The sequence below is a fragment of the Alnus glutinosa genome, chromosome 14, assembly GCF_958979055.1.
Source record: "Alnus glutinosa chromosome 14, dhAlnGlut1.1, whole genome shotgun sequence".
Lineage (NCBI taxonomy): Eukaryota > Viridiplantae > Streptophyta > Magnoliopsida > Fagales > Betulaceae > Alnus > Alnus glutinosa.
Genome location: NC_084899.1, coordinates 4,839,978 through 4,856,120, shown reverse-complemented (window position 1 = coordinate 4,856,120; position 16,143 = coordinate 4,839,978). Strand labels below are relative to the sequence as shown.

At 38.4% G+C, this 16,143-nt stretch overlaps 3 protein-coding genes across 4 annotated transcripts; 1 reads left to right on the top strand and 2 right to left on the bottom strand.

The window, feature by feature from the left end:
• Window positions 1–443: 443 nt before the first annotated feature.
• Window positions 444–5,408, top strand: LOC133857874 (ras-related protein RHN1-like). Of its 2 annotated transcripts, none has more exons than XM_062293241.1 (8): window positions 444–601; window positions 1,270–1,347; window positions 1,445–1,612; window positions 2,287–2,335; window positions 3,662–3,735; window positions 4,300–4,393; window positions 4,706–4,829; window positions 5,098–5,408. In XM_062293241.1, exons 1-7 carry the CDS (start codon window positions 563–565, stop codon window positions 4,804–4,806), a joined length of 603 nt encoding a protein of 200 aa, XP_062149225.1. In that variant the 5' UTR covers window positions 444–562; the 3' UTR covers window positions 4,807–4,829; window positions 5,098–5,408. The 2 variants fall into 2 exon arrangements, with proteins under 2 accessions (XP_062149225.1, XP_062149227.1); XM_062293243.1 differs by having other exon boundaries at window positions 456–605.
• Window positions 5,409–8,064: 2,656 nt separating this feature from the next.
• LOC133857126 (cell wall protein RBT1) lies at window positions 8,065–9,638 on the bottom strand. Its single transcript, XM_062292256.1, has one exon. The coding sequence runs from the start codon at window positions 9,271–9,273 to the stop codon at window positions 8,494–8,496; it is 780 nt and encodes a 259-aa protein (XP_062148240.1). The 5' UTR covers window positions 9,274–9,638; the 3' UTR covers window positions 8,065–8,493.
• A 118-nt stretch (window positions 9,639–9,756) lies between these two features.
• LOC133857125 (uncharacterized) lies at window positions 9,757–15,730 on the bottom strand. Its single transcript, XM_062292255.1, has 6 exons — window positions 15,197–15,730; window positions 14,967–15,099; window positions 13,572–13,675; window positions 12,155–12,299; window positions 11,930–12,070; window positions 9,757–11,683 (listed from the first exon to the last, which is right to left on the bottom strand). The coding sequence occupies exons 1-6, from the start codon at window positions 15,235–15,237 to the stop codon at window positions 10,232–10,234; spliced, it is 2,016 nt and encodes a 671-aa protein (XP_062148239.1). The 5' UTR covers window positions 15,238–15,730; the 3' UTR covers window positions 9,757–10,231.
• Between the last annotated feature and the right edge of the window lie 413 nt (window positions 15,731–16,143).

Genomic DNA, 16,143 nt, shown 5'->3' with positions numbered 1-16,143 from the left:
TTATCTAATGACAAATGAGTATAATAGAGATATAATATATATCATTACTTTTTTCACAATAAAAGATTAATACAATTTAAGACAAAAAAAAAAAAAAAAAAACTTACAAAATACTCAAAGGATGTCTTTCTGTTGCAAAAGATACATAGAGAGCGTAGGAAAAATAAAAAAATAAAAAAAATAAAAGAAAAAGAGGCAAGAATTAAAGAAATGCAGAACAGACAAATAAAGACAGCTAAAGCAAAACTAACTTACCAGTCAACAAACAAACTACCAGTCCCGTTCCGAAACAGCTATTGCCATTACAATTTTTACTTCTTCCAGGCTTCCCACGTGTCAATATTCAGTAAACTGATCCAAGCTTTCGTGGAAGCAACAAACAAAGTAAGCGCTAATAGCAATTTCCATCTCCTTTTCCTACTAGTACACACCTTTCGCAAAGCACGTCCTCGCTTTCGCTTGCTCAGATTTTTGCTTTCAAAAGCCGATAACTCTCTCTGGGTACAGGCTCTTTTTCTCTTCTGATTGGAATTTTGAAGAATTATCATCCACTGGACCGAGAATGGCGAGGACAGGCAACAAGAACGTACAAGCCAAGCTGGTGGGTATGTCTTCCCTATTTTCTTAAATTCGCTCAAATGATGAAAAGGGTTAATCCTGTTTCACTTAGGCAAGATTGGGTTGCATAAGCTAGTGGAATAACTGAGCCTGCTGATCAAACCAGAGACGATGGTGTTTGTTATTTGAGACAAATTTTAACAACTTCGATAATATTTGTTGCTTTGGATACCTTTGATAAAAATCCCCAAGATAATTATTTGACAAATCATATGCTTTTATAAATATATGCCGATGTGTGAAGCCTGGATGGAACCGTATGATTTCATGATCATGGGTTGCTTCAAGGATGCACGACGGCGAAATTGATATCTGTCTTGGGGTTGGGGAGCTTCTTGTTCGTTTTTCGTTGCCTTGTGGATTATATTAATGCATAAGGTAATTTGGTTTATGAAATTTTATTGTGGCATGGTCGGTGGGTGATCCCAGCTTATCCACCAAAAAAAGCAAGTCTCTGGCTTGTTATTAATTAGCTAGTTGTTGTTGCATGTAAGAACTTGAAAGATGAATTTCTTATGTAATAAAATTCGTATAAAAAGAAATCTTTGCCAGAGATTGTTGTGCATTGTTATATATGGAGTACTTTCACACGAATGATTAGCAAAAGGGGAAAACTTTTGCTGTTCTTGACATTATCATCCTTTTCCCTAGGTACTTCTTGGGGACATGGGAACCGGAAAAACAAGTTTGGTATTGAGATTTGTCAAAGGTCAATTTTTGGAGTACCAGGTTGGCTTTCATTTTCTTTACTATTTATCTTCACTCTCTTCTTTTTTTCCTTGAAATCGTGATAGTATGCAACCTCTAACGAAAGTATAAGATGCAGGAATCAACTATTGGAGCTGCCTTCTTCACTCAGGTCTTGTCATTGAATGAAGCCACTATAAAATTTGATATATGGGACACGGCAGGACAGGAAAGATATCATAGTTTGGCTCCTATGTACTACCGTGGTGCAGCTGCAGCAGTTGTGGTTTATGACCTTACAAGCATGGTAACTAATTGTCAAGCTTCCAATAGTATTACTGCTAGCTTTTCACATGCTCATCTTCATCTAGGATTGATTTCACTGCTAGCTTTTCACATGGTCATTTTCATCTTGAATTATATTATCAGTAGTTGTATAATCTAAGTTTAAGCAGGTTATGGAATGTTAGTATTACTTTTAATGAGCTTAACTCTACTCTGGTTGTTTCATATGCATTTCATTCTTATTATGGTGGTAAAATGGCCCCGCATGGCCTTTGTTGAAGTTCCCCTCATTTTTTTCTTTATTCTTAAGAGATTGCAAATCTGTAGCTATATATTGTTATGTTCTCAGGCACAAAGATTAAAAAAAGAAAAAAGAAAAAAAGAAAAGAAAAGAAGAAGACATGCTGGCCTGATTACATAAAAATGTGCTAAATATGTCTCAAAGTTGATAGATAATTCAATCTATTGAGGTATTAGATGTTTAAGTGTTGTTATGAGATTTAGGGTTTAGGTCCATGAATGATCATAGTCTTAAGATCTATAAATGAGTTTGTCAATACTTCTTTAAGAATTTGTTAGTAGTATGGGTCACGAAATTTGCATTAAGAACTTGTTACCAGTAGTATTGGTGACAGAAATATACATTTAAACTGGGAATCCTTCTGACTAGTTAAATGTATTGTGCTTTGCCTTCAGGATTCGTTTGTACGAGCCAAAAAGTGGGTTCAAGAATTGCAAAGACAAGGTAACTGACAGCAATTTACCAATCCCATGCAAGCTAAAGGCTAAAACCTATATTCTTGAAATCTTTGTTTTCTATTGCTTGTTGTGTCTCCATGCTCTTTAATCTTTCAACAAGCTTTGCAAGCTGTGGTACTTTGAGTCTGAACCATATCACCTGCAATATAAGTTCTTACACTTACTGAGATGTATAGATCTAGAGCCATTATGTGAGGCCTCTATGGCACATACATAGGTTGCATGCAGAACCAAATGATTAGCGATACCATGTTAAATCACCACTTGTCCCAGTTTTTGGGATAAATGGTGATTTAACAGTTACCCGGAAAATTTGTGCAATAGATTTCCTGGCATCTACTTCCCTCCAGGTCTGATGTTGTCGGTGTTATTTTATACCTTCCATTTTTTCCTCTCTTGCGGACCCATAGTCCCTACTTCAACAATTAGTTCACTGCATATTTTGCTATCTCCAAAGTATGCAAGAATCACTTTTGCTCTAGAGATATTTCCTTAAAGATAAATTATCATTAAGATGATACTGCCTCCAATGAGCTACAGCTCAAACAACACTTTCTCCCCTATAGAGTTGGTTCGTGAATTCAAGACCCAATGAAGGCGTGTGTAACTCATCAATTGAAATAAAGAAAAAAAAAAATGTCACTATTGTTGTTACCATGTGGTCTTCAATTTGACAATGTTCACCAATTCGTACAAAAATGTCATCTCAACATTTTGATAAGACTGACTACCCTTTAAATTGACCAATTTCTAAAAGCATTTTACTAAAAACATAACCAGAATTAATGTGGAAATCAAACACAAATTCATCCATTGGCCAAGGTTACACCTCCTTCAACATGATATTACAAGAATGGGTTAAATACATTTTAGCCCCCCAAACTACCACCCTTTTTTCAGATGGCCCCCCAAACTACCAATGCTTAGATTCTGGCCCTCCAAACTACCACTTTCTGATTTTTTGGCCCTATCCGTCTATTTATGCCGTCAATCTAACAGAAATTAGCCAAAACCCCGAAAATACCCCTTCCTTAACCGTGGGAATTTCAAAGTGTTGGAGGGGTATTTTCGGGTTTCTGTTTAGAATTGACGGCATAAATATACGGATGGGGCCAAAAAATCAGAAAGTGGTAGGTTAGGGGGCCAGAATCTAAGCATTGGTAGTTTGGGAAGCCATTCGGAGAAAGAGTGGTAGTCTGGGGGGCTAAAATGTATTTAACCCTACAAGAATTGTTGAGCATAAACATATTATTGAAGTGAATTTGGTATTATTAGTTCAACATCTAATCTGATTTCTATTTGACTATATCAGGAAATCCTAATTTGATACTGTTCTTGGCGGCCAACAAGGCTGACTTGGAAGAGAAGAGGAAAGTGGAATTCGAGGTAGATACGGTCCACTATTCTTGTTTGTTATCTTTATACTGTTCATATTTGTTACGACATATTAGTATGCACCTAGTTCTTAGACATTTGAGAGGGCTCCCAACCCAGGCTCTGCCCTACGCTCGGAATGCCTAGGTGATTGCCTTGGCTAGCATGAGATCCCAGTTTGCCCTGACCCGGATGGCCCCTGTTCTCATCTAGCAAATAGACTTCACCTAAGAAAAATTTTATCTTGTGATGTGTTCAGAAAGAAAATACCAAAAACTTTCTGTTAAATTGTAGTAGCATCAAAAAAAAAAAGAGAAGAAAAAATAAAGGGAAAGAAAGAAAGAAAAGAAAGAATAAGGAAAACCTGGAAAAAATGAACAAAAGCCTATACAAAAGGCATGATAGCTTTTGTATGGGTGCATTCCATATCTGTGATTTGACGAGGAAAGGGTATTTCAATTATTCAAGCTAGATGCCTGTTTCAGTGTTTCTTATGCTGATATTTATTGTAAATGAGTTCATTGTTCAATGCAATTTCTAAAGACCATTTTTCAATCCTTGTAATAATGGTTGCAGGATGGTGAGCAGTTTGCTAAAGAAAATGGCATGGTTTTTCTTGAAACATCAGCAAAAACTGCACAGAATGTGAACGAGCTCTTCTATGAAATAGGTAAATGTAGCTACTCTTTTTTTTCTTTTTTCTTCTTAATGTTACAAATTTGACCAAAGAGAGGAAGAATTCAAGCAAGGAATAATAATCTTAAAACAAAGAATGGGGCAAAAGTCATTTAAGTTATGGCTTCAGAACAAGTTCTTAATTGGATTGTCTAAGCCCACTGGCTGCCCCATCTTTTGGCAACGGTGTTTTGTTGATGTGGCCATGTCAATTATCAATTAATGCTGACATCAACCAACTGATAAGTCCAATTCTCTGTTTTACCGAGAACTTCTTTTCCATGCTTACAGAAAAGCTTTTTTGCAGCAAAGAAATTGGCAAAAGCTAGCCCTTCACGTCCGACTGGAATGAAATTACACAGAGGATCACAAGACGGTGGAAGAAGATTGTTTTGCTGCTCTGTATGATTCCCATACTTGGCTATTCAACTGTATGTAATCCTTTCAATTTTATGAACTTATATTATGTTATTTTTATTTCATCACTCAGCAGGGTGACAGCGTTTTCACCTATTGTTTGACAATATAAAGTTAAAATGATGGTATAAACCTCCTTCATTAGTTTGAAACATTGGTGATCCAGCTACCTTACATAAGGGTGATGTAATTAATGTTCAATATAGCTTGAGAAATCAGACAATTTTTACAGACTGGAAGAAATTTTTGTTTCCCTTTCTTTTTCCTCCCATCTTGTAACAGGTTTTCCTGGATCAATCTTAAGGACATCAATCAATCAGATGGAAATTCATTGTGGCTAATCAAAGTTGAAGGCTGATATGCAAGCTGCACAAACATGTTGTAAGAATATTTGTTCAATGTACATTTTAAGATCTCATTAGAAAAGCATGTGACCCTTTCAAACATTTCACATGATACTCCTCTATGTGCAAGACTCTGATTTGATGGAACTCAGTGAATAAATACTGCACTAAGAAGTGTCATTGCTAGAGACAAAATATTGATCACTTAATTATATGCAATATGGCCTTTCAATAAGCAGTGAGAACAAATGAGGTGACGATGGATCTTACAATAAGCCTTGGTCAAAACGATTTGATTGAAGCAACTGTGACGTTTTTTTTTTTTTTTTTTTTTGGGGGGGGGGGGAACTTAGCTCCTTTTTGTTGCCAAAATAAAGGTTGACCAGAAGGGAGTTTGTTTGATAGTTAGTTATTTTTTTTTTTTTTGAACGGAATCTAGAACTTTCATTAATAAAAGCCCGTAGGCAAATACAACAGCCCGAAGGCAAACAACCAGCCCGAAAGCTAGAAACACAAGCCCGTAGGCTCAAGGTAGTGACCAGAGATACAGAATCCCTAACCACTAAGCTAGGAAAAAACCTAGCTTGAAGCAGCTACCTAAGCAACAAAACTAAAATTACATGAACATACAATTGAGTCCTCTTTTAACACTCAAGTACAACTCAACTAAAATAAGAGAACCTGGTCTAGCATACATGCCACCTAAAATGTCCAAGTAAATTAAAGTTTATTACAAAGGTAAGCTGTGAAAGATAAGAATATACAGGAAAAAAAAAAAAAAAAAAAAAAACAACAACAAAATTGTCGGAAAACCACAAAAACAGCAGCATCAGAAAATGACGTCTTCGAAGCCGGCGCGTGCAATGCACGCGCCATCATCAGAAGCCCTCCAGTAGCGGACAACAAACGGAACCACCGGTCGACACCAGCCACCACCACACACAACAGGCAGTGGCCCTCACGCGCAAGAAACAGAAGAAAAGCACCCAGGCGCGTGTTGGCCACGCGCCGAGCAGGAGGCACCACCACAGTCGTGGCTGAACACTACCCAACCGGAAGAAGCCGACGACCACCACGGAAGAGCGCGTGATAAGAGAAAGCTAGTCGAAAGCCACAGATCTAGCTCTAAAGAAAATCGCAAATATTACACAGCCAGCCATAACCTTCGCTAGAAAAACTCACCAGACGACCATTTCCTTCTACCAACAGCAGATGTAGTTTCTGCCAAAAACCAAGAAAGAAAACAACAGGAAAAAAAAAAAAAAAAACAGGAAAAAGCTCCATAGCTCAAAAGTTAGGAGAAACAACAGCCACCACCGGCCAAAGCCAGGGAGAACAAAATCCACAGCCCTAGAGGCTGGGAAACATCTAGCCTCCACTGGTTTATTTAGCAAATGGCAAAATAAAAGCCGTTCAAATGGCAAAAAATGAGTTAAAAAACATTGGATTTTAGCAGATGCTTCTATCAGCTTAATGTAATGGCATTCAACATAAATCTGATTAACTCTGTCAATCCACCCTAATGAATTTTTTATGCGATCCTTTATCCAATTACTGGATAAGGAATTGTCTAAAGATCATGTTGGCAATGAGTATAATACCCAATTCCACCGTTGAAGCGTATGTTTTTGAACGAATGAGACAGCACTCGATTGATCTTCCAATAGGCCTTTCATTTACTAGGCTCTATCAAAACAGGCCTTCACATCTTCAAAGGGCACACAAAAGTTTAAACGTAATACAAATTGATTAATGCAACTGAAAGCCCTTTCATCATCCAGTCAGTACCTTAGAAGTGGGTGCACCCTTCATAAGCAATTCCCCTGAAAGCCACTAAATTTATGTTTTGCTTGGGCGTAAAATATTTTTTGTATTTTTTTATATTTGGTGCAACCGAAAATAATAATCAACAAAAATCATTTTCAGTTTAATCGTAAATCATTTTCTGGATTTAAACTCTTCATTGTTGCACATACATTTGTGGAAATCCGCTACCGCCGAGCATTGGAGTTTGTTGGTAGCCCGAATATACCGTTGAAGGTCTCCGAATTTTGGTATCCGATTATCGGAATCCGGCGACTCATATTTCAACAAAATAGGCCGGAGTTCGGTTGGTGCTGCAATCTGGTAATTTGCACCGGAATTCGGCCACCATTGCCGGATTTCTGCTAAAATAGCCATAATTCTACCAGCTAATGACAAAATCTTGTCACTGGTGGTTTTTTGTCATCGGTGATTTTTTCGTATAAGCCAAACGCCAGGAAATATTTTCAAATAAATTATTTAAAAAAGAAAAATATTTCGTTAAAAATATTTTACGACGAAAAACTTTTACATCAAAACAAACGAAGCATTAGATGCGTTGTATTGCCTGTAATAGGATGGCATTCCTAAATCCTCGGCTAAGTAAATGTTTAGCTAAAATTTAATTAAATGATCACTTTTTCCTATTTTAGCTACTTATTTTTTCATAGCATGAAACATCTATATCCGGCTCACCATTTTAGGTATGCACTTTCACTATTCCATTTTACATTTTCTTTCTCTATTCTTTGTCGAATAATCATATTTCTGAGTGTCGATTGTAATTTGAAATTCCATGATCATTAAGTTTAACATGCATTATTCATATTAAGTTGGTCTTTGATTGCTTGTTTACAGAGCCGAAGGCAACTTCTTTTTATCCTATTTTTTCAACCGGACTAACCAAGTTAGCTGGCCGGATGATAATGCTCCGACTCATTTATACTTGGCAAATTTGCTATGAAACCGTTTCCAAAAAAGAAAAATAAAAAATAAAAATCAGTCAGTGGGGAAACTGAAGCTTCTTGCCATGCCTCCTGAGTCCTGAGTCCTGGTCCTGGGGCTCAGGGAAACCAAACAGCAGTCGTCGTTATCAAAAGTGGACAAAAAGACCAGGCGGATGGCAGATTTATTTGTTTTAAAGCTTCAGTACATTGAAATCAACGCTCGAGGTGAAAAGAAAACTATCATCTATCCTTCTCTTTCTGTCCTTTTACTCCACTCACATGCACTCTATTTTCTCAAAATCCCAAAACAAAAACAAAACAATTGTTTATATATATTACTCGATAGGAATCCAACGACTATCCAAAACGAACACCACACAAGCAAATCAAAACAAAAGAGCAATCCTGCAACGTACGCAGAGAGGGATAGAAATAGTAAAAAAGAAAATTAGTTGGCCTTGGGCGTGGCTTGGGTGGACCATGTCCACTGGCCAACCACGCATGCAGAGAAAAGTTCTTAATTACTCTTAAGCTCTGCTGCTGTCTTTTTCTCGATCTGCTACAACATGCATGAGCATGATTGATCACCATGAAGGAGAAGTACAAGGAGAACCCGATGATGACGATGAACGGCCATTGCCACTGTTGGAATCACTACCTGAGGTGCCAAACGACCTGGCATTCCTAAGGGACACGGAGCATGCTTCGGCCGGAAGCTTCTTCATTGGAGTCAAAGGAGGTGTGGTTGGGCTTGATGGTTGGGGAACCTCATCGTCGTCGCCAGAAGAACCGCCTGTATCTAATCGTGAAGGCGACGTGTCCGGTGTTTCAAATGGAGTACTGTCCACTCCGCTTGGCATGGCATCGTTGTCATAAATGGGATTAGAAATGTACACAAAATGCTCCCCACAACCACTGGCCTTGTCATTACAAGGAGTTGGTGGGGAAGAAGCAGAGAGAAGTCCAATTTGACGTGGGCTTGCGTTTGACTCCTGGGTTTGGACGTCAATAATATGATGTGTCAGCTTCTTTGTTTCTGCCTCGTCTTCTATGCCAGAAACTGCAGGGAAGAGTAAGCTTCTTGGAGCTTGAAGAACCCCTTGGGCGTAGAAGCTACTGTGAGGGGAAGGAGGTGATTCGTCTTTGGAATGTGAGGGCTGAGAAGAGGTAGGATTGGTGGCTGTGGTGGAAGTCATCACAGCGGCCGTGGGGGTGTCGGAGGTGGTGTTTCTGAGCTGACGCCGGCGGAGTAAGAGAGAACAGTAGAGCTCAGCTAGCAGCACCAAGATTAGGCCTAGCACTATGGCAAGGCTCACCACCATTACCAGAGTTGCCCCCATAATCACCTTGGATGTCCCCCTCATCTCTCTCTCTCTCTCTCTCTCTCTCTCTCTTTCTCTCTTGCTCTGTGGTGGAATATGGGGCAGTAAAAGAGGGGACTGTGATATATGGGGGAGGGTGAGAAACTTTTTGGCGGGAAACAGTTATTTACCTTTGACAAGAAAAGGAAATTGGACGCGAATCTAAAAAATGGCACTGACCTTGGGAATGTTAAAAGCGTTTGTTCTGACTTCAGAGCTGCTGGGGTTTTTCTGACATTCGAGGCCATATAGGTCATTTTTGTATTGGCATTATATTACTATACATGCATACCATTATCACAATCTCTGGGCTAAAAAAAATGACAACAAAGCTAATTTCCACCACACCCAACAACAAAATGTGGGGCATAAATTCTCAGTTCATCACGAGGAAACTGACCATGAATAAGGATTATTGAGAAATAAGTTCAATAAAACCAAAGCAACAACTATAATTGTGATAATACCATGAAACAAGTCTTCATCTTTGGCAGTGGAACTCTAGAACTTTTTATTTTTTGGTTTCAATGAACTACGGTACCATATTAAGCAATCTCAACCTCGAACTTCCATCTAAACGCATAGAATCTCTACCATTTTAAGCTACATGCATTACTACAACTCTTACAAGCAATAGTTCTGGGTACTGACCCAGAGAAAAACAAAAGAATGAAGCTCCGGGAGCTGTATTAAAATCTAGTATATAGCCCACATGTGCCATAGTCCACGGATTGCAAAGAAGAACAATGACAGCCCTAGACACTTAGAGCTATACTCGATTGCATAAAATGCAAGTTCAGAGCCAAGCCTATAGGGTGCTCAACCATCAGTAATTGGAGTATAGGCATGCAATTTTCTTCTAAGACAGCACCAAATCCACCCAGGGAAACAAATGCGAGAAGCTTAGATTGGTAGCAATCATGCTGATAAAGAAAATTCTGAATGCTCATTGCTCAATCCCTTACCTTCCTCCTCTCAGGGCTGCAAATCGTTCAGCCAAAACATCATAGTCTGGCAGCTTAGGATGCACATGCCGAGCTTGATTTGACCCATCTGGCTGAAAAGAAGTAGCACGAGAAAACACTTTGGTTGCCTGTGACTGACTTGTATGTTCATTGGGTAGAGAAACTGACCGGGACGGAGGAGGAACCATCTCTGACTTCTCATCAGGCCCATCTCTGCTATTCTGTGGGGGTTCACCAGCATTAGTGCCCGTGTGATCTGCATGACGAGTTTTAGATTTCCCTCTCACCATTCCTGGTTCATAGGGTGATGGTTTCTTACTATACTTCATCAACAGTTTATCCAATTTCCTTTCCTCTTCATCATCCTGGTAGTGTTCATCATCAAATAGAACTTGCAACCCACGTCTTGGGTTATCCCTATCCCTGCTTCTTGATTTCCTTGTAACAACTCCTGTATCTTCAAAATAGCCAGCATCATTGTTATTATGATGTGATTTTGATCGTCTCCTTCTGGTTGATCTTGGTTTTGGTGTGGAGTTACCGGTTACATCATCTTGATAGAAATGAGCTTTCTCTTGATCATGACTATTCACTCTTGCAAGTCCAACAACGTGCCTCTCATAATCAGAGTGGTTCGATCCTAGTTGGATCCTCTCTGAAGTACTACCAACATTGGCTCTCTTGAGTATTGAAGGTTCCACAAGGGCTACATTATTATCAAAACCAGCCGGTGAAGATGCTAAATTGGATCTAGATTTGCTAGCCTTTGGTTGGACTTTAGGCTTAACATAAGGAGGAGGGAGGGCATTCTTGTAGTAAGGCTTCCCCTTATGTATTATATCCTCCTCAACCTTCCCCACTAAGTTTGTAATATTATGTTGAACGGCATGATAATTACCAGCCAATGGTTCTTTACCATTGCCCTTCGACTGCAGTCCTCCACAACTAGGAGCAAATTCCGGCTTTCCGTGAAGTAAAGATCCTGCATAGTCACTTTCAGGGCCAGTATTCTCTCTACAAACAAGCAAACTAGATCCATCATCAATGCATTCCAGTCCTTTTCCTCGAGATGAACTGCGAGATCTAACTGACTTCGGGGTGGCATCTCCCTTCCAATTCCATGCATCGTGCTTGTCATCAACAAATTCTTGCCTTCCTTGGAATGAAATGTCATGACCACCATCCTTTTTCAAGACAGTTCCTTCTCTGCCATTGCGTGCCTTGTATCCCTTGTCAGAGTATTCATGTCTAGACCGAATGTCCAGTTCTTCTCTTTTTGATACAGTGTCCTCCTGGCCATTGTACAATCTATGCCAATCATTAGTAAGTTCTAGTCTTTCTTTAAATGAAACATCAGGCTTCTCTCCTCTTGGGATGGCTCCCATAGCACTAGATGACTTATTTTTATCACCAGTAACATTGAAAGACCCATAAATTTTGGGTTGGTCCTGCAGTAAAGCACAGAAATTGCAGGTAAACTCAAACATGTTGAAGATATTTTGAGGAGAGGACACCAGTATGAATGTGAAGAAAAATCTTTAAAACTTCTTTTAGAAATTATTTGAGAAAAGAAAAAGGTATAGAGGATGCCATTGAGTACATGAAAGAGTTCCAGAAACCTTAATCCCAGGATCTGCTCTCTATTTCTATCTGCCAGTAATATCCATAGAATGATAAAATACAGAGGGGCATACCTGTGCATATGTGGAGGGCTTAGACATTCTCTTTTCAAAAGCCATGGAGTCCCACGTTATTGTGAACTCTAGTGCTATGCCTTGCATTAACTGAACTTTCTTCTCCAGTGTAGATGTCTTTGAAGCTAAATTCTCAACAAACTATTAATGAGCAATCAGCTGATTAGACTAGAACAGTTATGCAATTATAATTATATTATTAAGAGTAAGTTCATAAAGCATTACCTTTTGATTCACACATAATTTCAGGGAATTCCCATATCGCTCTTGAAATATTTGCCTAAGATCACGTAATTCCGGCAAATCTGAAAATCTCGCAGCAGCAGACATCAGGGATGACACAGCCTCCCTACAATCCTCAGGGCACTCCCTGTAAAGAAGATGGTCAAGCAAAAGAAATGTTGAACAAAGCATATTTGAGAGAAAAGGATAGTCAAGCCAGAGTAATTCAGAAGTTGTATCATGACATGATTGCCTAAGTTCAATTTTAGAAAACCGTAACTCCATTTCATGTTGGCCCTACACCAAGCCTTCAAACTACGAGTGCAGAACTCATATCGTAACACGAACGTCTTGTCAAACAGGACCCACCAGAAATTTATAAATGCCAACCTCATTATGAGAAGACGCGTCCAGACAATTTCATTGGTTGACTTGTCATTATATTACTCTAAAGGAATTTTTTTACTCTAAAATAGACATGCTGAAGTTAAATGGCTCAGTACCATATGATAGTCAATCTTTCATCATACAGATATTTGAGGCAGGACATATTAGCATTATTACGTTTGCAAGCAAAAGTACAATACGGTCAGGCTCGCATCTATGGTATTAACATACATCTTCTAACCAAATCATAATCTTACATCAGGTGATATTCCCCAACATGACCAATCAATACCCAGTACCTCAATCGGATTTCTTTAACAGCAAACAACAAATAATTGTACAAATATATCCCACAATTACATATTTTAGCTTAAGAAAAAATGAAAATTGAAACAGGCATGTAAAAATTCAATATCCAACTAATAGGAAACTGTCTAGAAGGATCCAGCCATATCTGCATTCGCCCTCACTATTTCATATGCTAACTCCAACAAAAATATATAAACTAGATTTTATCTAATCCATAAGCCTCAAACTAATAGTACATAATGCATATCTGGTTTGAATGGCATTAGACGTCACCCATGCTGTCCAATACTTACATGATAAGTTGATAGTACATAATCATATAAAACACGCAGAAAAGATGAGCTCCATGGGTTGAAAAGTTACAAACTAATACTACAGAATGCATGCGGATTGAGCCATAGACGACCACATAATAGTTAATTTCAATGGTACAAGAATGGCATATATTGTCCAGCCAGTATGGTTGACTAAAGATAAAGAGGATATGACATTAGAGCAGGATGAACCAACTTATGGTTATTGTATCATCTCATCTGGTGTTTTCTCCCCTTGAATATTTAATTTTTTTTATTCACATATGCCCAACACACAACTATACAAATATACATTAAACGACGACTTTTTTATAGCTAGCTTACAATATTAGCTTATCATGGAATTTTGGATCAGATTTAAAGGCCAGCAAACAGTTCCGATGTAACTGTAACAATAAAGCAACACATACCTCTGTTTTTGCATCATTGAAAGATGGTTCAATACTAAATCACACGACCGCTCAACAAAATCATAACATGAAGAAAGCGTCAATTCGACTAGAAGTCCATCAGCCTGTTTCACCACCTCGCGAGAAACAAAATCACTTCTTTGAGTAAAAGGTACAAGAAACCCAAATCATCAACAGTTAACAATCTAGAACTGGTATCAGGTCTCACTGATCCCACAAACCCAAAAACAAAGAAAAATAAAAACTACAACCTTTGAAGGCAGCAAGCAACATAATATTTCCACTATGATTGATGTCAAACAATCACCATTTCCTACCATTGCATTATCAGATCCAAATTAAGGGGTACCAGATTTTAGCTAATTCAATCAAACTCTTTCCTCTGGAACCCAAGCGATGAGTTTTAACTGAGAGGCAAGAGATGCTTGGATTTCTCAATGGAGATTTTCCAATGCCTGAAACGTATATTTCTGTCTCAAATGCTGAAGGTGCAGGAGACAAATTGCTTTCAGAGAATCCAGACTATAAGACCTTTGAAAATGATCAGATTGCTTGCTTTGCAGCAGGATTACAGGCACTCTATCCAAAGACATACCTAAACTAGTTGTGGGACTTCACACTTCAATGGAGGCATGAAATGCACTTGTTGAATGTTTTGCTCATGGTCTACAAGAGCATGGCTTATATCTTGCTCAACGCTAACAAGTTCACTCAAAAGATGGTAAATCTATGTCAAGTATCCTAAAATTTTCAAAGAAATCTCTGATGGCGTTTCTGCAATTTGTCAATCCATAAGAGACCGACAAAAGGTAGTAGCTCTTTTGAAAGGGGCTAGGCTCAGGCTATGAGCCCTTTGTTGCAACGATGCTTAAACCTCCAATTCCATCCTAAGTAGAGACAATTCCATTGCTTCAAAGTGAAAAGATTTCACAATACTACTGTGCACAGCGAGGCTAATCCTCATTTGGCTTTTGCGAGCCACCGTTCTCCTTTGCATTTTGACTTCTCCTCAATAAGAAGCACAGAGAACACACTCAGTTTCAACCTTCAAATACGTTAACGCTTTGTTTGTTAAACTACCAAAAACAAAATCAAATAGAACTTAGTTTAAGCCTAAAGAGTCTTCTTTTTCAATTTTTTTTTTCCAATAAATGATTTAATGATCCAAAAAATTTGCAACGTAGGATAACCTGCGAGCTTTCTGTTGTTTCCTTTGTTATAATGGAGCTCAAAATTAAGCATAACGATTTCTTCTTCTCTGTCTCAACTTTTCTCAGCAGCCAAACAAATGACAGCGAATAAGATTCCAACAAAAGCACTCAACTCAAAGATCTAATCCACTAAACGCAACGAAACCGAACGAAAATCCAAAAAATAAAAAGATTATTAGATTACCCTTCCATAAGCATTGATATCGAGTCCATTTGCAAGCAACTCAGCGATATCTTTCTTCAAATGCTTCTCAGTCGCCTTTCTCTTCCTCCGAATCACATCGATCCGAGTCTTCGTCGATTTAATCAACGACTTACTACAACCACACACCAAAAAAAAAAAAAAAAAAAAAACATTAACGCACAAAATTAAAGCACAAAATCCATATACATGCATATAGATAGAGGGAAAACCATTTGGAGGCAAAGCCTCGGCCGAGAAGTCCGTCCAACATTGTCGATCCCAACTCCCAAGTCAGTGAACGAGTTGACTCAGTGTCGCATAGGCCATAAACAAAGCCAGTGAACGATTTGACTCAGTGTCAGATCCTATGAAACAAACCAAATGCTCGCAGCAATAACACAGAGCTGAAAATTCAAAAGGCGTCAGACCCTTTTCAAACCTCTACTCTCTGTAGTCTGAGTGGAGGACGCTTGTTGGTCCTTTTCCTTTTCCTTTTTTGTGTTTTCGATGGATCGATAATGAACGCTTAAGGGGGGTATTTTGGGAATATGAAGAGGTTCGGATGGGTTTGATATGTCTCGTGGCCCGTGGCCGCTTGATTCGCGGACTTTTCTGGGATGAGTGAAGCGGTGGACGGTAGGTCAGGGTGGGTGAGCACTGAGCAGCATTGGAGTTGATGGAATCTGCTGAGCTGGACCGCATACGACAATGACCATCATTGAACAAGGGAGACCCGGAGGCTCAGAGCCGTTGTGTCAGTCTTATAGGAAAAATATAACGGCCGTTACAAGGGTATCAATCAGGCATCTGATGATAATTAATAGAGAAAGTATACTGTTGTACTTATAATTTTTTTATAATTTAATGACATAAATGAATAGATGATTGAAGTTATATCAACCATTAAAAAGTTTTTAATACCATCTGATTATATGGGGCACGTGTCGACAAATTTTAAAAGAAATAAAAAAAATTGTATGTATAACATATATTTCAATAATAAAAAAAATAAAAAAAGTTGTTCAATAAATGAAAACAAACAATATTATGCTATAAAAAATTAGAAATGCTCCGCGTACAATTTTTTTATAATTTTTAACACGTTAATACGTGATTGAAGTCAAAAATAATAAGCATTTTAACATCCTATAATACTCTATAATCAAATGCCGACATA